The sequence below is a fragment of the Sander vitreus genome, chromosome 4, assembly GCF_031162955.1.
Source record: "Sander vitreus isolate 19-12246 chromosome 4, sanVit1, whole genome shotgun sequence".
In the NCBI taxonomy this organism is placed as follows: domain Eukaryota; kingdom Metazoa; phylum Chordata; class Actinopteri; order Perciformes; family Percidae; genus Sander; species Sander vitreus.
Window position 1 is genome coordinate 23,616,318 of NC_135858.1, and position 26,485 is coordinate 23,642,802.

At 40.5% G+C, this 26,485-nt stretch overlaps 1 protein-coding gene across 4 annotated transcripts in view; it reads left to right on the plus strand.

Annotated features, from left to right (window-relative positions):
* anks1ab (ankyrin repeat and sterile alpha motif domain containing 1Ab) overlaps positions 1-26,485 on the plus strand; it is a 47,220-nt gene that overhangs the window by 11,304 nt on the left and 9,431 nt on the right. For all 4 annotated transcript variants that reach the window (XM_078249080.1, XM_078249079.1, XM_078249082.1 and 1 more), the window contains exons 3-12: positions 6,431-6,546; positions 11,102-11,200; positions 12,965-13,111; positions 16,716-16,823; positions 17,781-17,951; positions 19,402-19,539; positions 19,725-19,796; positions 21,453-21,536; positions 21,639-21,776; positions 23,709-23,885. In XM_078249080.1, coding sequence (XP_078105206.1) covers positions 6,431-6,546; positions 11,102-11,200; positions 12,965-13,111; positions 16,716-16,823; positions 17,781-17,951; positions 19,402-19,539; positions 19,725-19,796; positions 21,453-21,536; positions 21,639-21,776; positions 23,709-23,885 — 1,250 coding nt within the window. The remainder of the gene's footprint in view (positions 1-6,430; positions 6,547-11,101; positions 11,201-12,964; positions 13,112-16,715; positions 16,824-17,780; positions 17,952-19,401; positions 19,540-19,724; positions 19,797-21,452; positions 21,537-21,638; positions 21,777-23,708; positions 23,886-26,485) is intronic.

Genomic DNA, 26,485 nt, shown 5'->3' on the forward strand with positions numbered 1-26,485 from the left:
CCTAGGTTGCATTTTGCTCTTAATTGCCCTTGGTGCTGCATCCATGATAGCCCTGTAATGTTATGTTAGCAGCAATCAAACTTTTTACACCCTGTAACTGCTTTCATTTGTGAGCAGCTTTTCTAAAAGATGCTATTCAGTATTAAATCACACCTTCAGAGAGGACGGATGGGAATTTTGTGTCCTTATAAGTCACAGAGATTCAAGCTGACATTTCTTTGGCACCTTATTGTTATTTCTTACACACAATGTTTCCACTTTCTGGGAAATCTAATTCTAAATTCCCCTCACTGCCATATATTTGTTTTCTGGAGTTATACTGTAGATCTCAGTAAGGCTTGAATTGATAGTACGCTTCATCATGTGTCCTTAAGGCAGTGCAGAGGGAGAAGCCAGCTGGCATCTGCTCAGTTTGTTTAGATAACACTCCTGACTGTAAACCTACCTCTATTAGAGACTCTGCCATACGGTGGTTTCATCATACATACTTGTGTAACAGCTCATCTAGGTATGCACATGACTGCCTTTGAGAAGTCTTATATTTTTTAAGATAAATGTTCATTAGCTATGCACAATATGTTTCATGGATTAACAATCTGCTGACCACAGCAATGTGGAATACCACCCAAGCTGAAAGACCGAAACGGTAAAATATGTGGTTGTGATAAAAAGGATATAAAGTAAGGACGCATACAAGTGGAAAAGAATTGACATTGGAATTGGAATTGGAAAGAAGACTTAACTGCTGCACCACTATTAAAGGTCCCATATCATGCTCATTTTCAGGTTCATTCTTGTTTTGGGTTTCTACTATAATATGGTTACATGGTTTAATCATCAAAAAACGCATTGTTCTCATACTGCCTGTCTAAATATACCTGTATTCATTCTCTGTCTCAGATCCTTTGTTTTAGCACCTGTCTCTTTACTAACTTCACTCAAGTTTCTGCGTGGGAAAGTCACGCCACAATATTCTGAACGCCATACTCAGAAATATAGAGAGAGTTGTGTGGAGCTGATAGTCTTAATTAGCAACTCATTTGGCAATGGCTTAATGTAACGGACCTTTATTAATATCAAAAAGTTACACATTAAAGCTTTAATCAAAACTCTTTGTGAGTTCATATGTTAAATTTCACTTTCAGTCATAAAAGGTAACTATAGATGAGGACGACCAGAATTTCCTGGAAGAAGAGATCTCTATGGGACCTTGCTGGCTAAATAAAGGATAAATACAAATGGGGGTTGATTTCTTTAAGCCTTGGGGCAACTAAAAGCTATATTGTGAAATTAAATGAATATTCTCCAATTCATGTATATAATAATAATTCATTTAGCCTATTTTTTAAATTGATAAGTGATTTTTTTCTTATACGACAGTCTTAAAGTGTTTTGTCATACCTTGACAGTTTTGACTGCTGACTCTGCAGTCATCTTCAGAAACTAAATATATCACACCCACAGTAGACGTCACAGCAACATCACGTGACGCTTCTGAAGATGACTGCAGAGTCAGAAGTTGAAACTGTCAAGGTATGACAAAAAACTTTAAGACTGTCGTATAACAAAAAATCACTTATCAATTAAGAAAATAGGCTAAATGAACTTGTTTGGATTAATAATAATAATAATAATAATCATAATAATCATAATAATCATAATAAAAGTAAACTCTCAGAAATGAAATGCAGCTCAGAGTGCCGTATACAGTACATGATAAAAAATAAATGGGCAGACAATATAAACAAAAGTTAGAATATTGAAATACATGTTAAAAAGAGAAGGGATGAACAATTAATTAAACATCATAAAATAGAACATCAAATAAATACAACTTAAGAACAATTGCAATACAAATATATATAACGCTAATTAGCATTACAATAACCACTTCCATCACTTTATCTTAATATTCTCTAATGTGTTTATGTAGTTCCTTCCAGGCTGCTTTTAACAATTGCACAATATTCATATCCGTTAATATTATTTTAAGCCAAAAGGAGATGCATATTAGCAGATTAAAGTGAAGCTGTTTTCCATGATTTTACGTTATTGTAGTTTGACTTCCACCCAAGCATTCTTAGATTAATTGCTATCCTAACAATTAAGACCTGAGGTTATTCTACATTACATAAGAGGAAATATGTTGTTGTTTTTTTGTTCTACACATATAGGTGTGTGCTATTTATAGAACAGCATGTAGAAAGTGTCCCAGATTCAGCTGAGTCATGCAGTTACTGCTCTGATTTTAATCGGAGATTGTGCACAAGTAGTTCTGAAAGGTTGCAAAGATGCTTTTGTTGCTATTTTTGTACGTGTCGCTTAGTAAAGAGGTCATATTTCTTTTTCCACAATGTAATGAAAGGGAACAAACAGGTACTCTTCAGAGTCATCAACAGAAGAGTGAGGGAGGAAGAGAGAGAGAAAGAGAGAGAAGAGGAGAGGACTGGAAAAGGGAAGAAGATAAGGGAGATTACCCAAAGATTAAACCTAAATTATGACTCTTCATTCCACTTTTATCTTTTTATTGTGACAGGACTGTCATGCATTTTCATTTCATCCTTTTCCTTGTGTACTGTCTCTCTCATATCAGGAAACAAGAATGGCCAATTCACCCTTAGATTTCTGAAAATCCGATTTTTGTGGCTACAAAAACACTGCAATTTTGCAGCATTCTGCATGCTCAAGGATAAAGTTGTTTTTGTTGTGTGCCCATCACGAGTGCCTCGATTGTGTGCTAAGAGAGCACTGAGTAAGTGAGCTTAAAAAGAGAGAGGGAGTGGTGAGAGAGCTCAGCTAACAGCACACAGGAGGAATCGGCTCAATTTGTGTACAGGAAACTCTGACGTTCAAAGGAAAAGAGTCCGCCTTCAGTTTCCCTGAATTAATTCAGCTTTGCAGCTCCTTTTCTCCAGTGCTTGGTTGTGTTGACAAGGAGCTAGTGCTTTTCTCCTGCTCTGATTAAGAGGAGGCACGGTTTTATCTAGGCACAACCTCTACCTCTTCCTCAATAATAGGTCTTTTTGGGTTCAAACAGTTCAAACAGTACAGAAGCCCACTTGGACATATTTGACAGCGTGGCCTGTTTAACAGGGGATAAGTTAATGACCCAGTCCCCCCGCCCTCACGGAGGAGCATTGGATACTCTGTCTATCTGTCAGTAATTAGGCCCTACTACCGTGGGAGGTGTTGCTGTCCCAAATGAATGGAAGTAATTGGATGGGGTGGCGGGTATTTTTAACTGTCTTTTTTTAATTGTCTGGATATTGTGGTGTAAGAGCTGACTTTGGTATGAAGCTCAGGAAGAAAGCGTAAAGAAGGAGGAGGAGTTATGGGATCTCGTAGTGAATCATAATTAGTCCACTTCAATCCTTCTTACGCCCTATTACCATCTTATCTTGCCCATATGTTTCCTCGCCTACTCCTTTATAAGTCTTTCTCTGTCTCTTATCTGTCTCCTGCTCATTCTCTCCCTCTCCCTTTATCTCTCACTTCCTCCTTCCATCATCTTTCTCCTCAGTCAGGGCAAATCTGACAGCAGCTTCTCTACCTGATAACGAAAGATGAGCATTGGTCCTTGTGGAGGACTAATGGGTTACGGAGACCTGACTTGGCCTTTCACCTGATCGCCAGAGTAACAGGGATACAGATGGCCACTTACGGAGGAGGTTCAATCAATAGCCCTGGCCCTTCACTTTGCTTGTGTCTGTTGGCACCGCTTCTCCTCACCCTGACTGCCTTACTGGCTGGCTGACTACCCATCTGGGAATGTGTGAGGTGATTGCAAGCAGCTTGAAAGCCTGCATAATTACTCTCTGCCTACAGCTGTACCCAGATACTACCAGTGATAGACGCAGTGAGCAGCCCAGCATAGGTGGGTGCAAAAGTCTACCACTGCCTGTGTAGACTGTGGCAAAGTGAAATGGCAAATCTATCTTAATTATATATTATCTCACGTGTTTATCCAGGCTTTTTTCTGTAAGTAGACTCTATTGTGCTCCAAAAATTCTTGATATGACATGAGCATCTCAAAGTACATGGAGTTTTCTGTCATGACCTGGCGAGATGGAGAAGGGACAGGACTTGAACTGGGTCTCTTCTTCTCTTGTCTTGTCTTGAGACTTCTGCTGACTTGAATCAATGCTGCCCTCCCTTGTCTTATCATCAAAGTAACATGTAAATGAATTAAAGCCGTCTGCTAATAAGCAGCGGCTTGATGAGGCTCTTGTTTCAGTATCCCATGTTAGCCTTAAAATAAATTGGCATTACTCCTGCAGAAGAGGATCAGGTCTACGTCATCCCTTTGCATTCTAGTCATTCTTGGCCGAGACGTAGCCTACTGTAATTTTTGGGCTCTCGGTGCTTGTTCCTTGCCTCTGATGGTGGTGTCCTTTCTGCAAGATCAGAGTGTCTCTGCAATTCTAATCAGTGCGGGGGGGGACAGACAGACAGAGAAGAACGAGTAAGTGTGCATTTGTATGAAAGGGGTAGAGAGACAGACGAAGAGAGAGAAAGAGTGTGTGTGTGTGTGTGTGTGTGTGTGTGTGTGTGTGTGTGTGTGTTTGCATCTGTGTTTGAGGATGAAAGGCAGGACGCGAGACAGAGCAAGGGAGAGTGCAAGCCAGGGAGGGAGAGAGAGAGAGGCAGAAGGAGGGGAATTGATATAGTGGGAGAGTGAGGGAGAGGTGGTTACGTAGAGCAGCACCCCACTTCATCAGGCAGCATACGGCAGCCCTGCAGTGCGATCACACATGGTATGGGAATGGGGCTATGAGATTGAGAGCAAGAGAAAGAAAGCACAGAGAGACGAGAGCGAGGAGGGAGGGGAGTTAAAAAAGAAGTGCTTGAGGGATTTGCTCGGATGAGAAGGGGGGATGATCTGAGTCTGTTGCCTGTCGTGGATGTGGGAAGGACGTGGCAGCAGTGGCTGAGGTTGAGGCAGATCTTTGGTTCTCCTGTGTAGAAGTAGCCAGCGTCAGGACGTTATGCCCTGTGAGCAGTGAGGGGTAGCGTGTGTGAGCCAGGAGCAGCTGCTGTGACTGCATCTGCGCTGCCTGCATGTCTCAGACAGGCAGGGGATGCAGCAAACCTCTGCCCTGAGCACAGAGGCTGCTAGCTGTACCCAGCGAGGAGAAGAACCAGGTGGGCTGGGGTGGGAGTTGGGGGGGCGCCTGCCTCAGGAAGGAGCTAGCTTAACCTGTACTGTGGTCCTGTAGTGATCCTCGCTTCAGAGTCAAAAGGCTCACCTGCCGTCTTTTGGATCTGGACCTGGATTTACAGCTGTGAGAGATGAGAAGCACGTTCTCTGGCAGAGCCGCACAGCCAGCAGCCTGCTGAAGAGTGTGCATGCTGGGCAGCACTGGCACCACCAAGGACACCAAGCCTTTTTCCACTAGCAGGCAGCTTACCAGGAGCTTTATCAAGGAATCTATATTTGGATTTGATTATGAATTGAGGAGTTTGGAATCAGCACACTGTGGAAATCGCAAGCCAGCTTTCTTTTTTTTTGATGTAGGATTTACAATATGTCTACCTGACCGTACTCCTTTTTGGCTCTGGAGTGAAAACGAAAGATGATTTAAGCAAATGTGTTTTCCTTGATCAAAAATAACATTAGTACCTCAACAGCACTTTAGAATGCTGCTACCTTCATTGTATGAGCCGTGTCCTAGCTCTCAAAGAGATTGACCAATGAAGCCATGGGACTCAGCCAGAGCTTTACAAGTATGTGGGGAAAACAGTGACAAATTTATTTTGGGGGAACTGAATATTTCTGTGTTACACCCTGATGGAGTAATTTCTGATTTTAGAAAAAATGATGGGGATAGTTTTAGCAGAGTATATAATGTGTGATGTATGAAAATGTTTGATTTTGTGATAGATATTCCATTTTCCCTCAGCTTGAAAATGATTTAGTCTCTTGACTTGTAGCATTCAGAATTGTTATGTTTTTGGACTAGCTAAGCACTTGTTCTTACACTCGCTCATCTGCTCACTAAAGGAATGTTTAGTGAACCCTGTTTGTTGGAAGATGCCGTAGTGGCTCAGTCCAACCATAACTAACAATACCAAGCTTCAGATGGGCTTCCTTCCCTGCACTACCTCCACCCTCGCCTGACATTTTCAGTCAGTCACACTAACACCAGTGGGTGTATATTAGCTTAGTCAGTCCCCTGCAGGGCCTGAGTTGGGCCTGCAGCACTTCCTACCCTCCTCCTGTGTTTGAGTTAGCTGGGCCCCCACCCGTACCTTGGGAGCCCCTCACCCCCGGCCTGGACCCTGTCTCCCCCCCACCCTGCCTGGTGCTGCTGCACTCGGCTCTGCCTCTGCTGGCCGAGGATGATGTGGCAATGCCATGTGTCGTCCTCTGAGTGCCGCTGCTACCGGCTGAACGGCTTCTCCCTGCTCAAGCGCTTCCCTCTCTCGGCAGATGGGGCCTGTGGTAAAGCCCTGGACCAGCCGGTCGGAGAGTGGCTGGAGCACGTGGGGCTGCCGCAGTACGAGAGCAAGTTCCTGCTCAATGGCTTCGACGACCTACGATTCATGGTGAGTCACCTGCAGCACATCGTCTCACGGGTCGCTTCCACTTTGCATCACTCTGTCTCAGCCTGTGTCAACCTAGCTGCATTTGTCTTTTTATGTCACCACTCTGCTCTCTCACCCTCTGCTTGTCCGTCAGTAGCTCTACTCCCCACCCCCTCCTACCCACTTTCCTTTTCTCTTTCTCACTAACCCCTGCACCGTTTCTCGTCCTTACCCTTTTCCACTCTCCCCTTCATCTCCTGTGCAATGCATGACCCTGCTAAGATTTATGGCACCACACTGAAGCCCTTTAAAGAATATGGGCTGTCACCAATGGAAAGACAAATGACAACCAAAACCCATTAACTTTGCCAAGCATTTCCAATCATGCTATCTCATTTACTGTACAATTCTAAATACACCTCCTCCCCCTACTATATTGAATCTTTTGATTTAAAGTCACTGGACTTGGCCTCTGTGTGGATACAGTCGGATAAAATGGAAAAACAATCCTCAATCTAAACACAGTGTACAGTAGTTGCATGGTTGCTTGGCAAATTTCACTAAATCTTCTCCACATTGTGCTTTGCTTGTGGTGCTTATGAGACGGTCTTGCAATAATTACACATTATATGATTAGACTGCAGCAGCATGATAATGTTGTATTTATATACTGTGTACTCCGGGTTTTTAGAGTTTAATTACACATTTCTGCATGCAGACATTTATTTTGGTAACAAGTTTGATATTGATATATTTAAGTAAATGATCAAAAGCCACATGATTCGACCACTGTGATAACATGATCACACAGTTTCTGGACAGCATTGACTATTTTTGGATGAATGTTTTGCATTTTTTAACGCCTCCATAACATTACATATTGATAAATTCATTCAACTGCAGCTCAGAGGACATCCACATGCTGACTAAAAGCATTATCATGTTACCCATAGAAAACTTTGTCAGGAAACTTGATATTGCATTGGGTGATGATTGTAGAAAACACCATTGCGTTTTCAATCCCCCGGTCATGTTAACTCTGAAAAACATGGCTGTACACTGTAAATAACTAGGCCCAAAGGGCTATATGTTACATCAGTTTGTCACAGCTGAGCTAATTTAAGTGAGACTAGTAGGCTCAGTGAGAGGGTAAAGTGGTTGTATTCACATAGCGTTCCAGTTCAGGACTTTTGCTCTCTGATCTGTTTTTCTTACTGGTAAGGCATGAGATCACAACATAATGGGAGTCCCTATGAACACGTGATCACTCCTACTATGAGGTGCTGTAGAGATACAAGCTTTAGTCTCAGATTTGTTCATGAGGTGACAACAAGCCTAAAGGAGTATGTGTAGTCATAACATATAGTCAGAGCAAAAGGAATACAGTAGGCGTGTGTGATATTACAGATTACAGCCAGACCGATAAATCATCCAGGCTGATATATCAGATGTTCGCTTATTGCAGATATATTGGCATTCTAATTAAGGGGGGGTTAGGATATCGCATGAAAACTTATGCACAACAATTCGTATTATATCTTACGAAATTATGACGACCGGTCGTATGACACTTACATCAATATACTATGGTAGAACAGTGACAAGTTTATTTTTTAACTGTAAAATGTCCTGCTAGGTACATTTCGTGATCACAGTGTGTTATTCCACTATGTATTTTTGGGGTATTGTAATGCCTTTTTTCATAAGCAGACATAAGAGAAGTGACAGGAATTGAGGGGAGATAGATATACGGGACATGGCATGCAGCAAAGGAATTGAACTGATGTTGTGTCCATAATACTGTAAATGGTACGCATCCTAACCACCAGACCACCTAGACGAGTTTGCCCTTAATATGGATACAATCTTTTATCACTGTATATGTGATATTATTGTATGTAATAATATTATTATATTATTAAACACCATGACATAGTAGTATACTCTCTGGAACTCAAATTGAGAAATAATATAAATAAAATTCAAATGCTTGTCACTAATCTAGTAAATTAAATACCTGACAAATAAAGTTGCTTCAATAAATTGATGGAAAAATCCTGTAAATCTAATATTGTCATAAATCAGTCCTGCTTATTGAATTGCAACATTGCCCACAATAGCCTAATACAACTAGAGATATATAACAAATAGCTAGCAGAGTATTGAATGTATTGTAAAATCTGTACTGGCTGACACACATTTGTCATCATCTCACTGTGTATATCGTTATATTGCCTGACACAGCTATTTATGGTAGACAGTTAGAAAGAAAACAATTCAACATGGTCTTATTGGGTTGGACGATTGCATGTTGATCAAGATTTCCAGGACATTATGTTATGCGGATGGTGGATCATTAAGTGTTTTCATTTCCATGCTACAACTAATGTGTGTGCTGGACTTAATGCATCAAGGAGATAAATCATTAATTTCACAAGGCAAATTACCCATGGGTATTTACAAGGATGTGGAGGTTACAAACAAGGGAAAGGTCAGAGTAGTCAGACAGACACAGTGAATGTTTAATATTGTGCCCTTTTAGATTCTGCCAGACTTGCTTCAGATGTGATCAATCTAACTGAACTTAAACATCAGGATTTGTTTGTGGGATTCATTTTCAGTCAAAAAAATCCATATTATTTCTTTCTTTTTATGCTTTGTTGTTCTGATGTCCAAACTAATGTGGCAATGAGGCAAATAGTCTAGTTCGAGCATCTTACAAGTTACCCATCATGCATTTACATTGCATCTTCCCTGCATTAATATTGCATCAGATGTTCCGCAGCCCCCTCTTTCTCAAATGTAATAATGGAGAACTGAACATACATATCGTAACACATCAATTAAGTCTTTTTTCTTTGCCATATTATTGTAATGACTCTTGAAAAAGTAGCAAAATTAGATTTTTCAAAACAATTCCCCTGTGGTGCAGTGCAATAGAGCAATTCTAATCCACTGTTGCATTAACTGAGTGCATTTAGTGAGATGAAGGACCACTTCCATGGCTACATCTGCAAGTCGTATCAGATTAACTCAAACTACCATTGCTCATAAGCTATGTAAGAACTGAACCATACATTCCCGTCACATGTTTCAAATGCAGCATGAAATAATAAGTTTGCAGAGTCTCCTGAGGCATTATCAAACTTCAAACTGTGTTAATAAAAGTGGAGGATCTATTTTGGGCCTCCCTTACATCAGACCTAGCTTCATTTTGACCTTTATTCTAGCGATCAGTGAGTAATCTCTAAACTGCACCCTGATAGAGGCCTGTGAATATACTGCAGCATTGTGCTCTGAAACCAATCCAGTAAGAGCATATTGAATGTTGAAAGACTACAGAACATTTTAACATTCTTGGCCAGGAAGAATCAATCTGCAGCAGTCCATAGGGAAAAACGCTGAGCTCCACATTTTCAAGGTTCTCCTTGCATCGTTATTCCTGCCTATAAACTGGAATAAGATGACAAAGCAGCAGAGCTGCGAATATGAACAGCTACATGATATAGACAAGAATCTGCTTGTCAGTCAAAATTTGACGAGGTGGGAAATTATTATTGTTCATTGTTTTTATGGCCTGCAGGAATTGTTACAAACTGTAGTGAATATTCTCATTTCCTCTCAATGAAACACAGGGATCCTGTAGATGCTGCTGCAGTAATGAAGGCTTTGTTCCCTCTGAGTCGCACCAGATCAGATTGATTACTCTTGGCATGCACAATTTATTTGACTTCATTGTCCTCCCACTCTGCTGTTACTGCTTGTGTCAGAGATGTGCATATTCTGTGTGTGTGTGTGTGTTATTATGAGCAAGTTTGCACAGCTACACTGTTGCCCTGGTAGTTACAGTGTAAAAGAGTTGCGATACTTTTATTGGCCATATGTTATGTCATATGTCAGTATAGTGTCTTTTATCAGTCCTTCCAGGATTTTGTAGCCTTGTTTTGGGATTGTTGCAGCCCAAAATATCAGATTTTGCGGCAGCTTTTGTAAAAAAAAAAAAAATGCAATAAAAGTTTTTTTCTATAATTCTACTCTGGGCTAAGCGTTCCAAGTAACCTTACCAAAAAGGCTCAGGATTCTGCAAATGCTGGTATAATATGAAAATGGATGGGGGATTTAAGATACAAAATAATTTTTTAGTTTTGAATGAATCAAATTTGAACATATCTGTCAGTGGCTGGTTCAAGTTCACATTGTAAAAAGTTAATTTACCATCCTGGACACGCACTCACATTGGCTTTTACTTTGATAAAGTACTTCATGTGTAAATACTGTATGCCAGTGTGAAAATTACTGCACTGATATACTGATTTCTTTTCATTGATTGTATTATTGTATGTCCATACTGTGCATCGTCTCTGTGCATGTGTATGTGCTTGTGTGTATGTGTTTATTTGTTTGCATGCATGTGTGTATGAGTATGGCTGTGTGTGTGTGTGTGTGTGTGTGTGTGTGTGTGTGTGTGTGTGTGTGTGTGTGTGTGTGTGTGTGTGTGTGTGTGTGTGTGTGTGCGTGCGCGCCTGTGTGTGAATGTGTTTATTTCTGCGTGTCTCTTGCATTTGTGCACATGTAGGGAAGTAACGTGATGGAGGACCAGGATCTCAGGGACATTGGGATCACTGACCCAGGACACAGAAAGAAAATACTCCATGCAGCACGCAGCTTGCCCAAGGTACTTAACATCATCACTTAACCTCGGCGCTGATGGAGGACAGTGACTGACAGTGTCTCAGAAAAAAGGTCAAAATGTCAGTACGTTTATAAAAATAGCAGATATGCAAAACAATAGATAATACAGCAAAGAGGAAAATGGTTTTATACTTGTGGATAAATACAGTGGTTCATCAGAGTTAAATTAATAACCCTCCAATAAAAAACAGTACATGGAAAAAAAAATGTTCTTGACCACAGATACTATAGATTTAACAAGTATTAAGTATTTTAATGTTATGACATTAACTTGTTAGTATGCATTGCATTTTATTGCTAACTATAATTTTAAGTAGTGTCCTGAAATTGTTACAATTTTAAAGGAAAATGTGTACCTTTGTACTGGAGAATGGGATAATAAGGATTGGTTTACATTATGCTGTATGATGCAGGCTGAACATGGGTTGTAGGTGAAAAAGGTATAAGGAAAACATTTAAAAGCTGTCCTCAGGCACAGCAACTGATAACATCAGCATGCTAACATACTCACAATGACAATGCTAACATGCTAATAACATCTTATGTTAGCCTGTTAGCATGCTAACAATTTCTACACACTGCCATTAGTTCCTGCAGGTATTTGGTCATAAACTGAAATATATAACTAAAATAGATATAATATTGGACAAAATAAAATGATTATCTGATGATGACTGTAGATGAAAAGTCAAGGGATGATCAAAATTATTAGAATTTAACCTAAGTCTTTAAATATTTGAAGCAGATTTTCCAGTAATCCACCCAATCGTATATTTAACTTAGAACCAAAAATATCAACCACCTGGTGGCAGTGTTGTAGTCAAGTCAACAACTTTCGAGTCCAAGTCCAAGTCAGAGTCACCAAAAAGAGTCTGAGTCGAATCCGAGTCGAGTCACCATTACCTGAGTTTGAGTCTGAGTTGAGTCCAGAAAATAGCGACTCGTTTCCGACTTGAGTCCGAGTCCAGAACTGGAGTACTCCATCACTGCCTATTACACAAAGAAGTAGTCAGAAACTGCATCCGACTTCCACACCAAAGCGACGAGACGTAATATGTCTCCATAACAGCAGGCGGCGCTAATCTGTATTGTCGCCCAAAAATGAAAACCGGCAGCTGATTGGACAAACGCGTCACGTGGGTCTGGTTTCTCCGGAAATTCAAAGACAGACTGTCATGGCGGCTTGTTCAGAATAAAATCTCATATTGTACTAAAATGTGTTTCTGAAAACATTTTAAGCGAGAAATAGGCCAAGCTGTTGCTGAATCTGTCTTCATTTCAGATCAACAAAGGTCAGTTTAAAAGATTTTCGTCAGATTTTGAGAGACTCTAGTCACACTCATTCCGCTCCCCATTTCCGGGTTAGCACTCTACCAATCAGATGGGTCATTTGAGTCCGACTGCCGGCAGTGCCCGCCCCGCCGATTATACACGTCAAAATGGCCAAAATGTTTGCCGACGGCCCCTCTGACGGATGACGGCATGGAAAACACCAAACAGACTCGAGTCACTGACCTCGCCAGACTGTCCGACAGCCGATTATCGGCTCGGTGTGTCTGGACCTTTCGGATGTCTTAGGATCCCGAGGTTGGCTAAAAACAGCAGCAGCAGTGTCCAGCTTTAGTGAAGTGGAAGTATAACCATACAGTAATTTGAAAACAATATTGTACATTCCTATTTTAGGTCCCTTTCTCAGTATAAAAAGTAACAGTACTTCTTCCCTTATGTGTCTTTCTTTTCACTCAAGGTGAAAGCACTGGGCTGTGATGGCAGCACATCGCTTGTCTCCTGGCTGGACAGCCTCGGCCTGCATGAATATCTGCCCAACTTTCTTTCAAGTGGCTACCGCACACTGGAGTGTGTAAAGAACCTGTGGGAGCTGGAGATTGTCAATGTAAGAAGCCATCTTTTACATTTATTCAGCACAATTTGGGTCTCTTTCAGGTGATGGGTTAGCAGAAAAAGACAAAGATGAATATTGATGGTCTCATGTCTTTAGACATTCTGGACTAGTTCTCACAGAAAGGTCTCCTTAATCACAAGACTACCTTAATTTATGGATCATGTTTGAGGTTAAGAAGCACTTTGAAATGCAATGCTGAAATAACACAGATGATTGAAGCATTTGCATAAAACTACAGCAGAAACATTTTCAATATCACTGAGTAATTAGTAGATAACTAACCGAGCAATATGGTGACTGGTGATAGGGAAGTATATAATTGGGTTTAATCTTTATGGAAATCGTGTAACATGTTATTATAATTTGTAATTACAAAGGAGGACAAATTTCTTAGGGCTAAAAGAGGTGGAGGTTGTAGAGAAACACATGCAACAATTTGGTTGAACATCTGTGCAGGTGTCGATTTGTCTCTGTTTGTGCGTGTGTGTGTGTGTGTGTGTGTGTGTGTGTGTGTGTGTGTGTGTGTGTGTGTGTGTGTGTGTGTGTGTGTGTGTGTGTGTGTTTAGACTACAGCAGTGGTTTGCTCATGGGCTCCCCAAATAAATCTCAGGGTTTCCACGGACATTAACGGGATAGGAAAAGAAAACAACATCATTCTCTACAGCTTTAATTTAATTTAATCTTTAATTTATTGTGAAATACAGGAATGTTTGGCTCTTTCTGGTTTCTAAAAATGATTATGAACTAGAGCTGCACGATATGAGGAAAACATACGATAACATTGTTGAATGTCACGATAATGATATTACTTGCGATAAATAAACATATTAAAATGTACTGAGTTCTGGTGCTTTCATTATTCTGCTAAAATACAGAAAATTGCTTGTTAGATTTTTAAAAAACGAAACGAATCATTTCCAACATTCTTTTATTGAACAAATTGAATTAAACATAAAATTTAAGAAAAAAAGAATGAGTTACATTTTAAAGTGTAGTTTTCTACTGATATTTACTTTCAACTAACACAAAAAATCTCCAAGTGTCTTTTGCGATATGTCGCAGTCTTTCGCGATATGAACCCACCTAACACGGAAAAATGCCTCTTTGGCTGACCTTTCACAGCCTGTGATGAGGGGTTGCATGTAGCCTTTGTCTTGTTTGCAGGAGTCAAAAGCCAAAATGGTTGGCAACCACCGAGTTACAGGAACTTTAGACATCCTTCTTTTAGGGATCAACCATGTGTTTTTTCGGGCCAATACCGATTATTAATAATATATGAGGCCAATAATATCAATCGATATACAGTAAAAAAAAAATTGCAGTAAAAAATCTAAATCGCAGTTGCACAGCGCTGCTGTTATATGTGATTTATTGTCAAAAATGTTGAACAAAACAGACTCCAACAAAAATGCCTTGAAGCATATGTTTAATTAAATGCTGCGAAGAGAGCTTTTACTGCACTTTTATACATTTTGTTAAGTGCATCCATCGAGAGAGAGAGAGCGAGAGAGAGAGCGAGAGAGAGAGAGAGAGAGAGAGAGAGAGAGATCATCTCTTGTCCACTTCCAGGCGCCGTCTCACTCCCTCTTCCCCACCTTGCAGTTCTCGTATTCATTGAACTGAACATCCAGTAATCCTGTTTTACTTTTTTTTGCTGTACGGGCAGAAGTTTACCAGTGGAAGCACTGGGTGTATTTGCAACTTCAGCAATATCTGCTTATGTTCGAAACACAGCTCAGCTCGCTCACCAGAGCAGCTTTGACAGTCAGAGACCCACCATCCTTCAGTGATGTTGATAGGTTATCACTCGTTACGTGTAACCAATCAGATAGTGCTGTGGGTGGTACATTGAGTGAGACTACAGAGTGGTGACTGCTGACCAGCTACAGACAGAGACAGGTGGCTTCTTCCGAGCCACAGTAGCATGTTTTAATTTATTTATTTTATCGGATAAAAAACAAATAGTGATTCCAATAATCGTAAAAATGCTGAATATTGCAGCTGATAATCGGCCATCTCCTTACTTTTGATGTTTTGGTTACAAATAATAGGTTTCTTCGCAATGTAGCTGAACCTTAAACTATTTGTGGATGTTGACTGACTGCAGAGCTCATCAGACTTGGGTGGAATAGTTCCAACTGAATTTGCCAATACATTACTTAACACCACAGTGCTAACATGTAATGTTAGCAATGCTAACAGTTTGTCTCCTTGTCAGATGCCATCACAAGGCAGTTTGATATAATAGTCATAACCAATCACGTAGACATTAGCATTGTTTATGGTTTTTTTCTCATGGCAACCAGACACTCCACACCGATGAACTGATACGGTTGATAAGCATTCATAGAAGGCTGGAGTGGATGAGCTTGTTTACAGCGATCATCATTTTCATCAAAAAACAATCAAAACTTTTCTGCAACTGCATTTCTATGTGTGTTATGATACAAAGACAGTGGTGGCAAAATGGCAGAAACCAGCAACAGCTGCAGCGGCAGCAGGAACGCAGCCACCAAGCAAACTGTATAATTATGCAGTGTGTGAGGGATAGAGTCCAGCAGACTGCGATGCAGTACAGAAAGATGAGTGTTAGAGCAGGGCACATTACTTTCAGTGTGCAGAACTGCCAGTGAGCATGTTGGCAGGACTCACTTTGCCCATTACATTTCCTACATCCTCTTCAACATCTTAGTAGTTTGTCAATTTGATCTACGAGCTGGTTTACGTTCCCAGATTATCCCAAGGCTCTTTAGCACTTTTTAAATGTTCTCTTATTTTGCACACCTATGCATACTGGTTTTACATGGGAATAGGGAAAACAGCACCAGAAATCCAGACTACAGACCAGTTGCCTCATGCTTCCTTGGCTCTCACTGAATAAATAATTGAAGCCTTCAGACAAAGAGCCATACAAGCCAGTTATGGAATATTTTGTACCAGCAACATAATTGGGAATGTAACATGAATCATTAGACATCCACCTTTAATGGATGAGCATGAATGTTAATAGCCGATTATGCAAATACACAGTATTAAGATAATGAGTTTTGACTACGTAAAATAAACCTATGGTTCCTCCACTGAGGGTCTTAGCCACACAAGGAGGATATGGCATTTGTAAAAGAACAGATACTGTGGATAGACGTGTGTCAGGTGAACTTGCAGTGTTCAAATACTGTACATTTTAAAACATACTGTATTTAAATTGTGACAAATGAGGTGGATCTTTGTAATGCAGTCATTTGAAAACCACTTGGTTATTTGCATATTACCTGTTATGTTCCCATAAATCTCCAAATTCTTCTCTGTTATTTTAGCACTATATCCAAAAATGGATCGTGAATTATAGAGTGTCCCAGGAAAGAGACAGTGCTGTACTTTAAGCTTACGGCAAAACAGATTGAGGCTGAATTATTGACGAGGGTCCTCTGTGTTTGCCTGTGGATGCCTGCCAGCGAGGGGGGCATGCCACCAACTCTGTGTCAGTGTATCTCTATTGGCTTAGTCTAAATAAATTCTTGTGTTTGTGACATTGATGTGACAATGCACTGAGAAGTGTGACTTATCTTGTGCCCTGATGCTGTCCTCTCTCTAGGTGATTAAGATTGGCGCCCTGGGCCACAGGAAGAGGATCATTGCTTCTATAGCAGAGAGACCCTACGAAGAGGCGCCGACCAAATCCCGTCGTCTGTCCCCAATTATGGTAAGACTGCCTGGTGATGTAGAAATGGATACAGTTTGGGGCGACCTCTAGCTCACTTGGAGTGTGCGCCCCATGTAGGCTAAGACCTTGTCAGCTTTTTCCTGTCTATCTACTCATTGTCTAATAAAATAAAAAGGCCCAACAATATAAAAAGAAAAAAAGAAATGGATACAGTTCACAGTCACAGTATTATTAGGTCTTCATTGTTAGCTCTTCATTAGGTGGCACTGACTTGTGTACTCTGCTCAACAATCCTCAAAAATGCAGCACAGTCCAAGATTATTACTTTTTACTCCAAAGCATCGTACAGCATCAAGAGTGTAAATCAGACTGCAGCATTGTTAGTGCTGCTATTTAACCATCAGAGTGCACAAACACACTGTCAGCTAATTTAGTTAAAAGATTGGGTGTGCTCAATATGCCCAATTAGAAGAGCTGTTATACTCCATATTTAGTGTTCAATGATGTCTATAAAAGATACAGAATGTCTTTTTTAGTTTGAAATGAGTTCACGTTTGTTTAGATTTGTTGTTATAGTGCTCAATATTCCAATAGAGATCGATGATTACACCCTGTTACTTTCCTTATGAACAGCTATCAAAACAGAGTTTAGGATGGAAGTTGAACAACCTTGCATGACAAGCTTTATTTCTTTGCCAAAATCATTTTGTGAGAAAATGGATTCTTTTTTTCTTCCAGCAGCCGATATAGCTAATTTTGGAATGAGATTCTTCAATATCATTATGTTCACACCAGTTAAATACTCAGGGCTGATTTCCCAGGCAGATTAAACCGGGCTAAAAAGAATTGAGAATCTCCATGGAAGAGGCTCTTTTGTCGAGGATTACGCTTGGATGTAGATCAGTAAAACCAGCCCATGCAGACAGTGCTGTCAAATCATTAATCCGTTCTGTGTGTGTGTGTGTGTGTGTGTGTGTGTGTGTGTGTGTGTGTCAGTTCCATGACCTCCTGTCCCAGACCACATCCCCCCTCAGTCAGATGGACCCCTACACCAGTCGCTCCATGGACATGCTCCTGCCCTTGACTGAGCCGGACCGGAGGCGGAGAGGAGTTGACCAAGACTGTAGTGTTTCTCTGCGTTCATATAGTGAGAGGCCGCGCTCTGTAGTGAGTTCCACCTTCTTTCACTTTTATCGTCTTCTGGGAAACCACAAAACGTCCTTTCAGTGAGCAACTGGCTGAATAACAGAGCAGGATGCTGTACAAAGTTAGATGTGTCAGGGTGACTACATGTTGCTGGAGCTGTAGTCGCACTTCACAGACGCAGAGCCGTTCTGCAAAACTAAACCTACTGGTTGAGTTAAATCTTAGTGGGCAGAGCCAAAGAAACACAATTAGACTGTAAGCAGAGAAAAGAGCAAAGGGGTAATTAGGGTTGAGCGTTGTGACAATATATATACAGCACAGTGAGATAAAATGAATGAGCTCTCCGGTTCATACTGTGATAGCTATCTCTTTAATATATCTGAATGGACTACGCCATCGGGGACAGTGTTGGAAAAGCAATGAGCAGGACTGCTTCATGAAAATATTGGATTTTAAACATATTTACATTCATTCATTTAATAAAGCCCAGCACTGCTGCTTCTGGATGAAAAACTGCAATCTATTACATATCTTTTAGAGGTTTTCAAGTTCAACTAGTTAGCTTAGCTAACCCTCCATTAGGGCTGGTTGACATGGATGAATTCATAAGATGATAGTTCCAAAATTGATACCTACCACAATACGGAAAATGTGTTAAAATCACATATAAAATGAAACTAATGATCAATTCAATGAACTGACAAATATGTAAAACAAAAACGTAAATGATTAATTCATGTCTTGTTAGTTTTTGATTAAAGTTAGCATATAATCATTAATTTGGAAGAATATTATTTCACTGAAACTTAAAACATGACAGTGCTGAATTATTGCACCTGCCCTACCTTCCATTTTGTCTAAGATATCTATTCACGTAATCATTTAAGTTACTGTCGGACAATAAATCTACATCATGATCATTTTTTCTAGAGGCACGGTGGTCTTTAGTATAGTGTATATGTATTTTAATATTGTATATATGTATTTATTTCACCATTTAAGATCATTTGTCTCATGCCTCGTTTCTGACTCACTGAGGTCAAAGAGAAAACACAGAGAAGCTTCCACGGACAATTGCACCACCTAGGATCCATTATATTTAAAATCAATAGTTTTATTTCATTTTAGCTTAGTGGATTATTTTCAGTAGTATATTTAACTCTGACAGGTGATTTATGAAAGGGCTGAGCACAGCCCCACATTGACCTAAAGGCCCAATGTGTGCATGAATATTTATGAGTACCAGCAGATCAAAAGGGATTTATATTAGTGTGCTGCTGACCAAGCAAACTTCAGTTTCCTTTACACTAATATTCCAATAATCAGAAGTCTAATATGCACAAAATTCTGTAACTTATCACTCTTGATTGACTGAGGTGTGCATATGTAAAGAAAAATATCCCGGCAGTAAAAACTCAAGAGGATTTCCTTTTTGTCGCGTTCACCAACCAAGGATTTTGCTTCTCTGCAGGACAGACAGAGTGAACGACACAAAGACTCTCGTTTAAACCTCCGCCCGCCGAACCAGTCTGCTACCTACGCCACGGTGTCCACCTGGCATCACCAGCCTGAGAAGCTCATCCTGGACTCCTGCGGGTACGAGGCAACCGTAAGTCACTTTTTATTGTTTTCAGCATAAAAGCAGACATTTACTGTTTTAAAATATAGATGTCAGGATTTACCGTTCCATAAAATAGGTTGACTGGATATTATATGTACGTAATTTACGGTATTTTGTGTCTTCATCCTGTACTGTAGTTGAAATGTTGTATGTGTTTCAATTCTGTCTCCAAGTACCTAGGATCAATGATAATCAGGGATCTACGAGGGATTGAGTCCACACAAGATGCCTGTGCAAAAATTAGGGTAAGTAATACTGAAAATATGTTTTTATGCCTCCGCGCCGGCGACAGCCGAAGGCACTGTGTTTTTGGGTTGTCTGTCTGTCTGTCCCATTCTTGTGAACGCAATATCTCAGGACCCCCTGGAGGGAATGTCTTCAGATGTGGCAGGCATCTATTTGGACTGGGGACTCGAGACTGGACTCGGACTCGACAGTTGGTGAATCGACTACAACACTGACTCAAGATTCCCTACATTAATTATGGCATTTCACACAAATGTCTACTAGGATGTAATTATGAAGGGATACGATTTTATATCCAAAAGGTCAACTTTACTGTGACATCATAATGTTCTGCAAAAACGCTTTTCTGGCCATTATTCAATGCCATAACTCAGGAACAGAAGGGGAGACATACTGAATTGGTGACACTAATCTTGGAACTGTGGTGTTGTATAGTGTATTGTGTTGAAGATGTGTGTGTAGCATCCCTGTTTCACCAAAAAATATACTTAATACCTTTTATTATGAAGTTGTCTACAGTCTCCACTATACATTAGGGCTGTCAAAATAACGCAGATTAATCAATTCCATATTGACGTTTGACCCGGAGCCGTTCTAGCCACCATTCGACTGCAAAATGAAGGAGGGAGACGAGAATGCGCTGCCTGGATCATTAATTGGAACATTTACTTATAAAAATCTTCCTGAATAGAGTTGGGTACCGAAATCCAGTGCTAATACGGCACCGGTGCCTTCACAACCTGTATCTACCAGACCGAATAGCAACGCGGATTTCGGCGCCTCATTTCGGTGCCACTGATATGTCTGCACTTCTCTCTGATGCTCTGAAACAGACGTTACAGGTAACAGAAACATCGCCGCACGTGACGCTAGTTAACACTATACTCGACAGCAGCTAACGTTAGCCTACCGCTAGCTAGTAGCTGGATTAAACACGGTTAAAATGCTGACAGCTAACGCTAAACGGTGTAAAGTTTGACTGTATTTTACTGTAGAGGATTCAACACCGGGATGTAACAATCTGCAGCTGCCGGTGGAAAAACACAGACGGTGCATTCAATGAAACTGGTAACCTACACTCTCGTGGTGCATTCAAAGTTGTTGTTACATACCCTTTTCCAATCTGGTGGTTGTTTTTCTCATTCAACAGCAATTTACTAGTGAAATAAGTTATTGTTATAGTTATTACATTATTATTAAATCATTTAATTTTGACCATATGGCCCTAGCAATAAACAAGCTGTTCTTGATGTTGCAGACTGTTGTTTAGTGCCCTTTTTTTTTTTTTTACTTTCTTAAAAAGTATCGGTTAAGGCACCGGGCAAAAATTATGTATGTGATTAATTAATCACAGAGTATGTAATTAATTAGATTCATTTTTTTAATCGATTACCAGCCCTAATATATATGAGTCTGGACAGACATAGATGTGAACTGCAACTTGACCCATTGGTGGAGGCATACAACCGCAAGGCGGTAATTCTAGTTTTCTTCTAATTTTATTCGCTCTGACGGTTTGGAAAACTGCTCAAAAGTGTTTAATTGATTAAAAAATGAATAAATGAATTTCAGCAACAATAAAAATGTCAGACATGAAATGACCAGGTTACTGAAGAAAAATACAAATGGCACTGTTTTTATTGGGTCCATTGCAGAAATCAAAGGATTCAAGAAAGGGTCCAGTTGTCATACTGTCCATTACCTATAGAGGGGTCAAGTTCATCGATGCAGCCACAAAGGTAATGGGAAAGTATGTCTGTGTGTCTCTGTGTACACACACTCTCAGCCTCCATTAGTGGTTCATTCACAGTAAGTACTCACTTCCTTCCTTTCTCCATTAGACTATAGTTGCGGAGCATGAGATCAGGAACATCTCGTGCGCCGCCCAAGACCCAGATGACCTCTTCACTTTTGCTTACATTACCAAGGATCTGAAGAGCGGCCATCACTTCTGTCATGTCTTCAGCTGTGCGGAAGTGGTGAGTAGAACTCTATCCTGTTAAAGGGATAGTTTTGATTTTTTTGTATGAGGTACTTCTCCATAGTCAGTGTATTAGCTACAGTAGTGAAGTTTGGAGAAGCAGGCAGGAGTACCGACGAGGACGTTAGGCAATGTACTGCTGTGGACGGGGGCAGCAGCAAAACGGATTTTAGCCATCTACAAAACTTTACACTTTCACGTTTTCATGTATTAAGTATGGTCATAATAAAGTATGGATTTGAAAGTTATCATCCGTTAAATCACATAGAAGTCCGTAAATTATGTCCAAGGTTGAATTCATTTAAATTAAATTAAAAGAATGAGCTTTCACACAACCACAAATGAACTAGACTATCTGACAAAAACCTCCAGGGTTCTGTTAAAACGGACCAAACAGCGCAGGTTAGATAGCACACTACGTGAACACTATATTTAGATATTATCACAGCTTAACTTTGCCGTCAGACAGCCCTTTTCAACAGGGAACTGAAGCCGTTTATACTGTATATCTATGCTCTCTTCAAAGACACCAGACTCTTTAGACAAAAACAGTTACTTCACAGGTAGTAAGGTACACCAGTTGCTGGTCTACCACTGCTTTGATTGGTTAGTTTGTTTGTGTTATTGTGTGACTTTAGTGAATCCGAACTAACCCTTTAAAATGGCAAATTCTTAAAGCTTTTTGTAAATTAATAATTGAATAATTTAGAAAACATAGTGTCCTTTGTGGGATGTCCGGTACCCCGCAGTGAAAACTGCATGTAGCATCCTGTGGACATTATTTCCTTGATTGAATCATTGAATGGCTTAATTGAAATTCCACTCCCACTATGCATGGCATTTCCATGTACAGGCGCAGATTATGTTGTAATTTGTGTCTTAGCTTCTGTCAAGGTTGAAGACTATCTTTTCTCTTGGACCACTGCGGAGCGTCGGATCACTGCAGGGAAACATTTTGAACTGAATTGTAATGATCCAAGTTTCCATCTATTTTGAGCCTCACTTACTTGTACTTAACACTTAACACTGCTTCATGTTGCAGAATGTCATTGCTTTTGTTTTTCTCTGAAAATGTGCACAATATTCAAACAAGAGCCAACTGATAATCATACAAAGTAACTAGAAGGGCACTCGGAGAGCCAGACCTCCGCCAAGACATGCCCTATCTTACAATGTAAATGCACTGTGAATTTTGCAACTTCATTTTTTCGATGATTACCACACCACATAGATACAGCACAAATGGCCTATATCTCGCAATGTTAATGAAAGTGAAAAATAATTTGTGAATCCGCCCCGAGATTTGGATCAGCTCCAAAATGTAATGGGTTTTTCTTGGTCAATGCTACACTACCAAGTTTCATGAAAATCGGAGGCGGTAGTGTTTCCATAATCCTGCAGTGCTGACAGACAAACAAACCAACAAACAAACAGACAAACTGAGCCGACAAACATGACATTGTTGGTGGAGGTAATTATCCAAACAATGTGAAAAGCAGCGCTTTTGTGTGCTTTGCAATGTTTTTTTGTGTGAGGCACCACAAATGAAAACAAGCATTTGCAAACAATAAAATAATGGTTACAAATAACAAAAACAAAACAAAGTCAGAAGTCGTTAGACGTTATACAGTAGATTTTGTTGAAATTGTCCAAAAGAACGTTTGTGAAAGTGTTGGGTTTTTACTAAAAGTTGTTAGGCAAATGAAATGGTTTGTCATGCACACAAGAAAAGGGCTCATATACTATATCTATTAAGGTGAAATCTGTTGTAAAACCAAAACACAATCACTGTGAAGAAGTTGTTTTGTGTCATTTAACACCAGCTGAAATGGCAACTGTTTGACTTTGTTTTTTTTATTACTGAGACGTTACTTTATGTTCAGTGTCTGCTGATTTCAACATTTTTTTTTTTTTTCCCCCATTCACACAGACACAGACCTACGAGATCATCCTAACACTGGGACAGGCGTTTGAAGTGGCCTATCAGATGGCAATGCAGTCCAGGGCAAGACACTATGTCCCACCTACATCTTTGTCCTCAGAGGTCATAGAGACCAAAACCAGCCGTCCTGTATCTCAGTCGTGGAGCAGCATGCGGAGATCAGCAGTGAGTACCACCCTACTCTTCAATAAAAAACATGTTGTTACGTGTGTTATCTGTGACTGTGTGTGAGTGTTGCATTTTCTCTACTTGTTTAAAGGAATTATGAATCATAATTCAGAAATGTACATAGAGCTTTTCCCCCCACCACTATATCCCCAATGGGCCACCTACAAAGGAAGATTTGCTGTGTGTGTGTGTGTGTGTGTGTGTGTGTGTGTGTGTGTGTGTGTGTGTGTGTGTGTGTGTGTGTGTGTGTGTGTGTGGTAGAAAGTGATGAGTCATTACTTTGCTACCAATTTCATATCTCACCCACCCCACAACTCAGGTCAGGTTTTTTGTGCATATGCGAAACATGATGAATGGATAGTTGTATTTGTTGCTTACAGGCAGGTATATGATTTCCTCTGGGACTTTTCTGAGGGCTCAGCCCCACTGATTGGACCCATCCGCTGGTTCCTCAATATTGATTGAGTGTGTTGCGTAAATGTTTTGAATGTTTAAATTGATGCATTGACCTCTCAGGCTGCATATAATAAGCACTCAGTGATCACTGTCACCTGAGAGAGCTGCACAGCCAACACGCACACTCCTGGACCACATGCTTCTGCAGAGACACAAATCACTTTGTTTTACTACCTGCCTGTAAGGATAATATATGGAGTAATCACAGAGCTGCATAATGAGTCTGGCTGGTTGTTTAAATTTTAAATGAGTGGTGGGGGGGTGGACTATCTGGAACTAGTTTTAATGCTTTTTATTGCTCTGTAAATGCTACCAAGTCTAGTTGGTTTAAACAGACTGTGACAGGCAGATTTTGTTTTTAATTTTCCCTAAGGAGAGATTGACAGTTCGCTTAGCCCCCACCCACCTTAATCAGTGGCGGCGCCAGAGATTTTCTTTTGCTGGTGCTATGGGGTTGCGCCGATGTTTCAGTGAGGGTGTTCTGAAATTTAGAGTTTCCCTTGACACACATAGCCTAAAGGCTGTTTTATGCTTCTGCGTCAACTCCCGTGACCCTTTCGGAGTTCTGCGTCGGGGTTGCTTTGCATCGCGGTGCATTTCACCGCCATAACGCTAGGGGGTGATAAGTCTGAGGTTATTTGCGAGGTGTCTGCCAGCCAGTTTATAGTTACGTTAGCAAGCAAACTTTAGCACTACTGCCCACAAAGTACTGCTTGCTGGCGAAGTGCTAATTTCAAAACGTTACTTACATATAGACACTTTACAAACGGATAACCCCGTCACTGTAATCAAAATATGTCTGAGTTTATTTGCAAAGCTTATGTCAGTGACATAAGTGACAGCCTGTGTTGCTACTCCCCACAGGCTGCTTGAAACACCGACTATGAGGCTGCTTGAAACACCGACTATCAACACACAGGACAAGTTGACCAATCACAGTCCTTGCGGTCTGCGTCGCCTCGACGCAAAGTTACACATTTTTGGAGGTGCACGTTGAGCTACGGCGGAGGGCTCGGAGTGGGGTTTGCGGCGACGCAGAGGGGCCTGCGGGGGTACGCCGTCGATTTGACGCAGAAGCATAAAACAGCCTTAACGTTACACACATGCGCAGATACACAGCCACCTCCGCCATGAGCGAACGAGAGGGAGAGAGATAGTTATTGATTTATGTTTTCATGCACTTAAGTTGCCGATACAACAACACCATAAAACTCTGATTAGCCCACCGAACATATATTTCAAATACCAGCCAACAAGCCGGTTTACACAATCATTACTGCAGCTGTCATACAGTAACTTAGCTATATTTGCAGAAGAGTAGGCTCATGCATGCAGCATGCCAAATACACCACACACAGCTTACCACACACATTAACACACACGCACGCATCCTCACACAGTATTCATACTTGCACACATGATAAAAAAATAATGTAGTCATATCTGTAGTGACTTATCTAAATAAGCCACTAATGGTGTGCGGCGGAACATGTTTCGAACACGTTTTCTGGGCTAAAAATGTCCAGCTCGCTGTATAACTTTGGATTCGGTGATCCATTTATTCACAGTACCGTAAAACACTAGTTCACTGTAATGTTCTACTATGAGACAGAGAAAAGAATAAAATTCCTGCATGGACCCCTGTCAGATGACTCACCCACTGTGGCCTCGCTGTGTGATCCCCTGGTCTGATGTCAGTTACACGCAGGGTAATGTTAAGCATCCTCAACAGCAATCACGGCCGCGTTTATGTCATCTTCCTCCGGCGGCTTTCTTTCGTCCTGGTTGATGACAGGGTCACCATATCTCTCAGTCTCATTTACAGGTTTTGATAAAGTCTCCACACGTTGACATTTAGGGAGTAAAAAACGATCCATTGCTAACGTTACACTCACTTCGTTCTAAACCGTCTCTGTCCTAACGTTCCAAATATTGCATTCTTCTTCTGTGTAAATACGTTACTGCGGAAGTAAGGTCAAAAGTTTAATGTATGCTGCGCCCACTGGCCGAATACGATCACCTGTGTTTGCTTAATGTTTTTTAGTCTAATAATAATTGGTTTGTTTTATTAATGTATTTATTCATTTTTCAAATATAAATTATAGTATTTACACTTTAACGAAAAAATCATTTTTAATAAA